This window comes from Podarcis gaigeae (assembly GCF_964106915.1).
Source record: "Podarcis gaigeae genome assembly, chromosome: W".
NCBI classification, from domain to species: domain Eukaryota; kingdom Metazoa; phylum Chordata; class Lepidosauria; order Squamata; family Lacertidae; genus Podarcis; species Podarcis gaigeae.
The window spans coordinates 10,822,173-10,832,686 of record NC_139695.1 but is presented as its reverse complement, the minus strand read 5'-3'; the positions used below and the strand labels follow the sequence as shown (position 1 = coordinate 10,832,686).

General features: G+C 46.3%; 1 protein-coding gene across 1 annotated transcript; it reads left to right on the top strand.

The window, feature by feature from the left end:
- Window positions 1-3,279: 3,279 nt before the first annotated feature.
- LOC310836101 (endoplasmic reticulum chaperone BiP) lies at window positions 3,280-9,994 on the top strand. The gene is made up of 8 exons (XM_083721011.1): window positions 3,280-3,411; window positions 5,359-5,590; window positions 6,159-6,296; window positions 6,870-6,982; window positions 7,072-7,462; window positions 8,259-8,496; window positions 8,677-8,844; window positions 9,120-9,994. Exons 1-8 carry the CDS (start codon window positions 3,296-3,298, stop codon window positions 9,683-9,685), a joined length of 1,962 nt encoding a protein of 653 aa, XP_083577137.1. The 5' UTR covers window positions 3,280-3,295; the 3' UTR covers window positions 9,686-9,994.
- Window positions 9,995-10,514: the final 520 nt, after the last annotated feature.

The following is a 10,514-nucleotide window of genomic DNA, read 5'->3' as shown; positions in this document are numbered from 1 at the left end:
ATGCTCCAACTACCGCACAATTGCACTCATTTCACACGCTAGCAAGGTTATGCTTAAAATTCTACAAGGAAGGCTTAAGCAGTATGTGGACCGAGAACCCCCAGAAGTGCAAGCTGGATTTCGAAGGGGCAGAGGAACCAGAGACCAAATTGCAAACATGTGCTGGATTATGGAGAAAGCTAGAGAGTTCCAGAAAGACATCTACTTCTGCTTCATTGACTATGCAAAAGCCTTTGACTGTGTCAACCACAGCAAACTATGGCAAGTTCTTAAAGAAATTGGAGTGCCTGATCACCTCATCTGTCTCCTGAGAAATCTCTATGTGGGACAAGAAGCTACAGTTAGAACTGGATATGGAACAACTGACTGGTTCAAAATTGGGAAAGGAGTACGGCAAGGCTGTATATTGTCTCCCTGCTTATTTAACTTATATGCAGAATTCATCATGCGAAAGGCTGGGCTGGATGAATCCCTAGCCGGAATTAAGAATGCCGGAAGAAATATCAACAACCTCAGATATGCAGATGAAACAACCTTGATGGCAGAAAGTGAGGAGGAATTAAAGAACCTTTTAATGAGGGTGAAAGAGGAGAGCGCAAAATATGGTCTGAAGCTCAACATCAAAAAAACGAAGATCATGGCCACTGGGCCCATCACCTCCTGGCAAATAGAAGGGGAAGAAATGGAGGCAGTGAGAGATTTTACCTTCTTGGGCTCCATGATCACTGCAGATGGTGACAGCAGTCACGAAATTAAGAGACGCCTGCTCCTTGGGAGAAAGGCGATGGCAAACCTAGACAGCATCTTAAAAAGCAGAGACATCACCTTACCAACAAAGGTCCGTATAGTTAAAGCTATGGTTTTCCCAGTAGTGATGTATGGAAGTGAGAGCTGGACCATAAAGAAGGTTGATCACCGAAGAATTGATGCTTTTGAATTATGGTGCTGGAGGAGACTCTTGAGAGTCCCATGGACTGCAAGAAGATCAAACCTATCCATTCTTAAGGAAATCAGCCCTGAGTGCTCACTGGAAGGACAGGTCGTGAAGCTGAGGCTCCAATACTTTGGCCACTTCATGAGAAGAGAAGACTCCTTGGAAAAGACCCTGATGCTGGGAAAGATTGAGGGAACAAGGTGAAGGGGACGACCGAGGACGAGATGGTTGGACAGTGTTTTCGAAGCTACAAACATGAGTCTGACCAAACTGCGGGAGGCAGCGGAAAACAGGAGTGCCTGGCATGCTCTGGTCCATGGGGTCACGAAGAGTCGGACACGACTAAACGACTAAACAACAAAACAAAAGCACCTCTCTTTGCGCATGCGTCCCTAATCCCTTTATGTCACGTCACTTCTGCCAGCCGGTGGTGACTGTGTTTCTGGGTCCGACTGAGTGGTTGACGCGAAACCGTTCTGTCAGAAACCGGCCGGTGAGTTAAGAGAAATGGTTTTATGTTCCGCATTTTCTTTTCCTTGGAGTTTAAAGGGTGTGTGAAATGTGTATTGTGGTCGTTGGGGTTGGGTTTTTGCTTTTTTTTTGGAGGTTGCAAAGCAGCCTTCAGTACTGCCTACGGAGGCATTGTGGCAGCCATAGTCACAGCAACCTATTCCTTCTTCTGCCACCGCCTATAACAGGCAGCTAGGCCTCGTAACCATAGAAACTTTCAGAAAGTGCCAACACTCCCTGCCTATACGTACATTTTTCAACACGACGCCCATTTCCAGCTAATGAGCTCGTTCCGCTTGGCTCATGCAGCAGCCCTTGATTGGACCGCGACACCGGTAGGACGGCCCAATGAGGCTCGAGGACGGCCGAGAGGAAAGAGAAGGGGAGGGGAAGGAAAGCGACACAACCAAGGCCGACGGAGCGTTGCGCGACGGGGCCTAACGCCAGGGACGGAGCGGACCTATCGGCTCCGGCCAGCTCAGTGGCGAGCGACCAATCGGGAGGCTCCAGCGAGAGAAAATGGGCCAATAGTGCACGCAAGGCCACGGGAAGGTATATAAGAGCCGAGGGGGACATATGGGCCAAACCGGTGAGCTTTGAGTGAGAAAATCACAATTCGGATTGTTGCGTTTGTCGGATAGTGCGTGAGGTGACCGCGAGGTCCTGTTACCTAATACAGGTAAGGCTTGGGGTGGCCTAGTGCTTGAGCGGAGGAAGAGGCGGGGGCCGGGGCCTAACGAGAAGGGGAGGGCGGCTTCTCCAAATCTATCGGGCCTTGCGGGGTCCCCCTTGCTCTCATAATGCCACTTCGTTCTCATTTACCCAGGTTCCCATTGAGAAAAATCCTATTGCGGCTCTCGGTCCAAAGCGCGCGCCATTTTTACTCGCATTTCCTGCCAGATCCATATTCTCCCTTGGTGGTGGTGGTTGGGTGGCGATTGCAGTGATTGCAGTATTTGGTATGCATGCATGAATAAAAGGGGTTTATATCGCAGAATAGGAACAGATGTTTGTGTGGGGTATTCTTTTTCGTTCCCCCTTGTTCCTTACCTGGGAGAGGGGATTTTTTTGCAAAAAGCAGAACTTGCTAGATGTTTCTATATGGTGTTGGTTTTGTATATTGATAACCTTTACCGGTTTGGGGTAAATGGTAATAGCTGGGTTTCTGGTGATGGGGACAGCAACTACTCCCTTCTCCCACTTCACCTTATGAGAATGGTGAAGGCAAAACAGCTGTGGTTGCAGTGAACAACGTTAATTATTTGATTTGAGGCTACTCGTTTTACAGTGACTCCATATACCAAAAAAATGGGAGGGGGAGCAGCCTATCTCTGGCACTGGATTACATACTTACTCTTTGCCTTTAATGTTGGGGTTGTCTGAACTAAAGTTAAGAGGTTGGTGGCCTTTTTTTGATGTTAGGTTTTGCAGCTTTTACATACTGCCTTTCCACATTATTTTTCTCAATGGATGCCTGTAGAATTTAGCAGTGTGTGTGGGTTCACATTCATGTTTAAGTATCAGGAGAGCTACATATTTTCTTAACCCCTTTGCTGCCTTTTCCTTGAATTGAAAAGTTTCCTGGGCCTCCTTTGGGGTGGGGTGTTTTCTTTTAGCTGCATGCATGTTTGCAGGCTGTGGGTCTTGGTAGCCTCTAGTCCTGATTGGCCCTCCCAGCCTTTGCTAAGGATGTGTGGGTCCAGTAATACTTACTCTGTAAATCTGCCCCCATTTCCGTTAAACGGGCATCATGGTATTGTCTTTTTGCTCATAGTATTGCCACTGATGGTTGATTTTACTTATTACAGGGGTTTTTTCTCTCTGATTGTGAATATTTGGTACAAGGGCAGAATGAAGTATGCCCTTGTCTGCCTGTTGCTCATTGGCAGTGTATTTGCTGCTGATGACGACAAAAAGGAGGATGTGGGGACTGTGGTTGGCATTGATCTGGGAACCACATATTCCTGGTAAGTAAAAGAAGGGTGCCTATTTGATTGACTGGCTTCTGGGTGTCTTGAATAGCTTATGGCCACTGCACCAAAATATGGCCAAGATTCTGCACTAGTGTATGCAAACGAATTGTACTGTATTACTATTTTAATGCTCTTGGTACAAGTCAAGGGAGTAATAATACAATATCTATTCAACTCAAACTATTTTGTTTTAGTGTAGTCTTAGAACTAAAAGCTTGAGTACTGGCCAGAAACATTAGTATTAGGCTGCCCAGAGGATACAACTAGCTTGCTTGCTGCACCTCATCATAGGGATCAGATTTTTTGCTTGATGTGCTTGATTTTCTCCTGTTTGCTGTTGGTTTTGTGTCAATTCTGTTTTTGTTGGTGGTGGTCATTTTTCCTTGGTTGTGTTAATGCATATTAATGTACTGTATTTTAGGTGTATTATATTTTGTGAACCACCCAGAATAATAATAATATAATAATGATCGGCTTCCAACAGAATATTAAAATACAATAATCTATTAAACATTAAAAGCTTCCCTAAACAGGGCTGCCTTCAGATGTCTTCTAAAAGTCTGGTAATTGTTTTTCTCTTTGACATCTGGTGGGCAAGCGTTTCACAGGGCGGGTGCCACTACCGAGAAGGCCCTATGCCTGGTTCCCTGTAACTTGGCTTCTTGCAGCGGGGAAACCGCCAGAAGGCCCTTGACGCTAGACTTCAGCGTCCGGGCAGAACGATGGGGGTGGAGACGCTCCTTCAGGTATACTGGGCCGAGGCCATTTAGATGTTTAAAGGTCAGCACCAACACTTTGAATTGTGCTCGGAAATGTAATGGGAGCCAATGTAGGTCTTTCAAGGTCGGTGTTATGTGGTCTTGGCCGCTCCCAGTCACCAGTCTAGCTGCCACATTCTAGATTAGTTGTAGTTTCCGGGTCAACTTCAAAAGTAGCCCCACGTAGAGCACATTGCAGTAGTCCAAGCGAGAGATAACTAGAGCATGCACCACTCTGGCGAGACAGTCTGCGGGCAGGTAGGGTCTCAGCCTGTGTACCAGATGGAGCTGGTAGACAGTTGCCCTGGACACAGAATTGACCTGCACCTCCATGGACAGCTGTGAGTCTACCTCTTCCCGAATCTGAGCGACTTTATCTGCAAAAAACTTTGCAAAATCATTGCAGGAGATCATGTGGCCCGTACTGGTCCCTTATGTAGCAGGTGGTTCTGCTAAATTGCGAACCGCCTTAAAGAGCCTCCTGCTGCTGTTTTCTGCATCTGCCAGTTGATAGCCCTGGTTAACGCCACATTCCAGCGGGCCACCAGGGAATCGGCTGAAAGGCCATCAGCATGGGATAAAGCATCCCCTACCACTCTCTGGAAACCATTTTGATCTATTAAGTGGTGGGGGCAGACCATCCAAATCGGTCCCACCTCCCTGCAGAGGGGAAGGGTCGCGGAGAAGTCCAGTTTCACCAGGAAGTGATCTGACCATGGCATTTCTTTAGTTTTGCTTTTACTATTTAAAGAAGCCTTTAAATAATACATAAAAGGGACGCAGGTGGCGCTGTGGGTTAAAGCCTCAGCGCCTAGGACTTGTCGATCGAAAGGTCGGCGGTTCGAATCCCTGCGGCGGGGTGCGCTCCCGCTGCTCGGTCCCAGCGCCTGCCAACCTAGCAGTTTGAAAGCACCTCCGGGTGCAAGTAGATAAATAGGGACCGCTTACCAGCGGGAAGGTAAACGCCGTTTCCGTGTGCGGCTCTGGCTCGCCAGAGCAGCGATGTCACGCTGGCCACGTGACCCGGAAGTGTCTCCGGACAGCACTGGCCCCTGGCCTCTTAAGTGAGATGGGCGCACAACCCCAGAGTCTGTCAAGACTGGCCCGTACGGGCAGGGGTACCTTTACCTTTACCTTAAATAATACATATATTTTAAAAAGTAACTTCCATTCTCTTTTACAGTGTTGGTGTTTTCAAGAATGGGCGTGTGGAGATAATTGCTAATGACCAGGGTAACAGAATCACACCCTCCTATGTGGCCTTCACACCAGAGGGGGAACGTCTTATAGGTGATGCAGCAAAGAACCAGCTGACTTCAAACCCTGAGAATACTGTATTTGATGCCAAGCGCCTCATTGGTAGAACATGGAATGATCCTTCTGTGCAGCAGGATATAAAATACCTACCTTTCAAGGTACTCATTTTGTGCCTTTTATGTTATGGTACAGTGGTACCTTGGGTTACATACTCTTCAGGTTACATACACTTCAGGTTACAGACTCTGCTAACCCAGAAATAGTGCTTCAGGTTAAGAACTTTGCTTCAGGATGAGAACAGAAATCGTGCTCTGGCGGCAGCAGGAGACTCCATTAGCTAAAGTGGTGCTTCAGGTTAAGTACAGACCTCAGGAATGAATTAAGTACTTAACCTGAGGTACCACTGTATATATAAAGTACATTGAACACCTTTTGGTGTGAAATTTGAACCCAGCCTGTCCCCAGCCCTAGCACTTTCCTAGAGACACTAGGTTACTAAGCTATGTATGAAGTGTTTTTCCAGTCCACACAACTTATGGCTCTGCTTTCACTCTGCTCAAGATACCAGCATCAAAGATGGGTTATTCTGCATTTGGCAACCTGATGGGCAGGTTGTTTGGTCCTGCCGCATCCTCAGTGGAACCTCTTTAAGTCCACCACGAGATTAATATTGTAGATGTGGTGCTTTTGGTTTTTAACCATGTCCACTTGTACCTGTCTTTACAGGTCATTGAAAAGAAGTCCAAGCCCCATATTCAGGTTGATATTGGAGGTGGCCAAATGAAGACCTTTGCCCCAGAAGAAATTTCAGCAATGGTTCTGACTAAAATGAAGGAGACTGCTGAGGCCTACTTGGGAAAGAAGGTAAGATGTTGTTTCAGCTGAAGCACACAAGCAAAAAGAATAGGCACTGAGGGGGAGCCTTTGTGAATCTACCATGTATGGAGACTGGCCAGTGGTTGGTCTAATCCTTTACTGCTTACTCTAGTTAGCAGCAGGTCTCGGATGCCTTTCTGATCTAGAGATAATTCTAAACTGGATTGAACATGTACTATTCTGCATGCAGTTTAAGTGTTCTACCACTGAGCTTTAATGCCTCCTAACAGGCCTGGCTGCTTGTACATGAGGAGTCCATGCCTTCTGGGTTCCCTGGGACATAAAATGGATGGGGGTGGTGGAACTGTTCTCCAAGCTGAGGCAGCCAATCTGTAGCCTTCTGGATCTGTTTGAATTCCAATTTACAATATCCCTGACAGTTGACAATGCTGGATGGGGCTGATGAGAGCCCAGCAGCATCTAGAGGGCAACAGGCAATCCACTCTACGTAGTCTTGAAAGATGCATTCTAGACAATCGGGCTCCCTCCCCCTCCCCCCAAAAAACTGTATTAGATGTTAATTTGGAAACAGCAATCCAAATTATTCTCATTCTTCTCCAGGTCACCCATGCTGTTGTCACTGTGCCAGCTTACTTCAACGATGCCCAGCGTCAGGCTACAAAGGATGCTGGTACTATTGCAGGGCTGAATGTCATGAGAATAATCAATGAGCCGTAAGTAGGGTTTTAATAGTCTTCTGCCAGTATTTGGGATTTATGTGTGCTTTTCTCACATTTACCAAACTAACGAGTTGCTCTTACAGGACTGCTGCTGCTATTGCTTATGGCCTAGACAAGAGGGAGGGCGAGAAGAACATCCTTGTCTTTGACTTGGGTGGTGGAACTTTTGATGTCTCCCTCCTCACAATTGATAATGGTGTCTTTGAAGTTGTGGCAACCAATGGAGACACTCACCTGGGTGGGGAAGACTTTGACCAGCGTGTAATGGAACATTTCATCAAGCTCTACAAGAAGAAAACTGGAAAGGATGTTCGGAAGGACAACAGAGCTGTTCAGAAGCTTCGTCGAGAAGTTGAAAAAGCCAAAAGAGCGCTTTCTTCTCAACACCAATCTAGAATTGAGATTGAATCTTTCTTTGAAGCAGAAGACTTCTCTGAAACCTTGACAAGAGCAAAATTTGAAGAACTGAACATGGTAGGTATCTTGAATTTTAAAATGGGCAATTGCAGTAATTGCTGTACACAAAACATAAAAGTGGGAGAGAAGTAATAATAATAATATAATTTTATTATTTGTACCCCGCCCATCTGGCTGGGTTTCCCCAGCCACTCTGGGCGGCTTCCAACAAAGATTAAAAATACATTCAAATGTCGTACATTAAAAACTTCCCTGAACAGGGAGGTTTAGATGTCTTCTAAATGTTAGGTAGTTGTTTATCTCTTTGACATCTGATGGGAGGGTGTCCCACAGGGTGGGCGCCACTACCGAGAAAACCCTCTGCCTGGTTCCCTGTAGCTTGGCTTCTCACAATGAGGGAACTGCCAGAAGGCCCTCGGCGCTGGACCTCAGCGTCTGGGCAGAATGATGGGGGTGGAGACGCTCCTTCAGGTATACTGGGCCAATTATAGTAACATGTAGTACATGCGTGTCATGGGGAAAATAAAGTGGTGCCCTCCTGTGTGAAATGTTATCCCACTCCCAAGACACTATGCTGGTCAAACTGCACCAACAGCAGAGAATAAATTGGTTCCCTAATGGCTTGAGTCAAAATTGCTTGTCCTCTAAAAGATAGCAATGACTGATCTTTGTGGATTCTCCTGTTAAAGACAAATGAGATGTTACGAGTAGGCCCATCTGATCTCAAATAGCATCACACATGGGCATCTTGGGGGCAGGATGTATCTGATAATTTGGTGACTGTATCATCTTGTGGCCTTGTTCTGTGATTGCCTTTCCACATCAATTAAGGGATTTTAAATTCTGCTCGTAGGATCTCTTCCGTTCCACCATGAAACCTGTCCAGAAAGTCCTAGAGGATGCAGACCTAAAGAAGTCTGACATTGATGAAATTGTGCTTGTTGGTGGTTCTACTCGCATCCCCAAGATACAGCAGCTTGTGAAAGAATTTTTCAATGGCAAGGAACCCTCTCGTGGAATCAACCCTGATGAAGCTGTAGCTTATGGTGCTGCTGTGCAGGCTGGCGTACTCTCTGGGGATCAAGATACTGGTAAGTCTGAGTGACTTAAATGCTGCATGAGGTGTTGGGCAGAGTAGCCTGTACAGGTGAAAAGCTTCCAGTCAGCCTCATAACTGTTTGGAATGGTCTTTGCTGGCTGTCAAGTTTGTCACTACAGCTAGATAAATTATGGTGATGCTCCATCACTTAAAACCTCCTTTTCATTCTTAGGGGATCTGGTGCTGCTTGACGTGTGTCCTCTGACCTTGGGCATTGAGACTGTTGGTGGAGTAATGACCAAACTTATCCCAAGGAACACTGTTGTCCCCACCAAGAAATCACAGATCTTCTCCACAGCTTCAGATAACCAGCCAACTGTGACAATTAAGGTTTATGAAGGTAAGTGGCCGACCAACATTATTTGGCTTGGAAACTTTTAGAGTATTTTGTCTTCTGGGCATTAAGAGTAAAAGGTGAATCCAACACGGCTTAATTTTGCAATGCATGTTTCCACATTTGTGAGGTTCCTTAACATGCTTTGAGTATCACTAGCTGTTGATTATTAATAGAAACACAAGTGAGATGCCTTTTAAAAAATAACCTTGTACTTGCATGATTACCAGAGTATAATCTGAGTGATTTCATGTGAAATGAAATCCCCCCCCCCCCCGTAGGAGAACGTCCTCTTACAAAGGACAATCATCTCTTGGGAACTTTCGATCTGACTGGAATCCCTCCTGCGCCCCGTGGCGTCCCTCAGATTGAAGTTACCTTTGAAATAGATGTGAATGGAATCCTTCGTGTTACGGCTGAAGACAAGGGCACAGGCAACAAAAATAAGATCACTATCACCAATGACCAGAATCGTCTTACTCCAGAAGAAATTGAGAGGATGGTCAATGATGCAGAGAAGTTTGCTGAGGAAGACCAAAAGCTGAAAGAGCGCATCGATGCTAGGAATGAGCTGGAAAGTTATGCCTACTCACTGAAAAACCAGATTGGAGATAAGGAGAAGCTTGGTGGCAAGTTGTCATCTGAAGACAAAGAAACAATAGAGAAGGCTGTAGAGGAAAAGATTGAGTGGCTAGAGAGTCACCAAGATAGTGATATCGAGGAATTCAAAGCCCAAAAGAAGGAACTGGAAGAGGTGGTGCAACCAATTGTGGGCAGGTTGTATGGTAGTGCAGGCCCACCCCCTACCGAGGAAGAAGCAGCAGGAGGAGATAAGGATGAATTGTAGACCTCAGTTTCCTAGATGTTGGTGCTGTAAATATTGGACTTTGAACTTTTGTTTAAACTATTTGAACTCTAGATTTGGAGTGTGACCAGAATCTTCACATTGAGTGGAGTTGGAAATGCTAGCCCAAAAGTGGCTGTATACTGCTTTCCATTAGCAGTTGATAAATGTCCAGCAGGGGGGTGGGCAACCTGACAAGGGGAGCGGGTGAAGTATTGAAACCATTCTATTTAACAAGTTGGGTTGTGTGTGTTATGTGGAGAACTTTTCTACCCTCCAAGTGACAACAATAAATTTGTTACTTACACTGAATCTGGGTCTATTTGATCTTTGTAACACAAATGCTTATAGGAACTAAGAACACACCAGGACCAGAGCTATGGTTTTGTCTGCATGTTTCTTGGTCTGACCCCCTCAGAAACTACCTTCCTCAGAGCAGAATACAATTGTACAACGAATTATTCCCATGCATGTCTGCTAGGGAGATGCGGGAGGCGCTGTGGGTTAAACCACAGAGCCTAGGACTTGCTGATCAGAAGGTCGGCGGTTCAAATCCCCGCGACGGGGTGAGCTCCCGTTGCTCGGTCCCTGCTCCTGCCAACCTAGCAGTTCAAAAGCACGTCAAAGTGCAAGTAGATAAATAGGTATCGCTCTGGCGGGAAGGTAAACGGTGTTTCCGTGCACTGCTCTGGTTTGCCAGAAGCGGCTTAGTCATGCTAGCCACATGGCCCGGAAACTGTACGCCAGCTCCCTCTGCCAATAAAGCGAAATGAGTGCCGCAACCCCAGAGTCGGTCACGACTGGACCTAATGGTCAGGGGTCCCTTTACCTT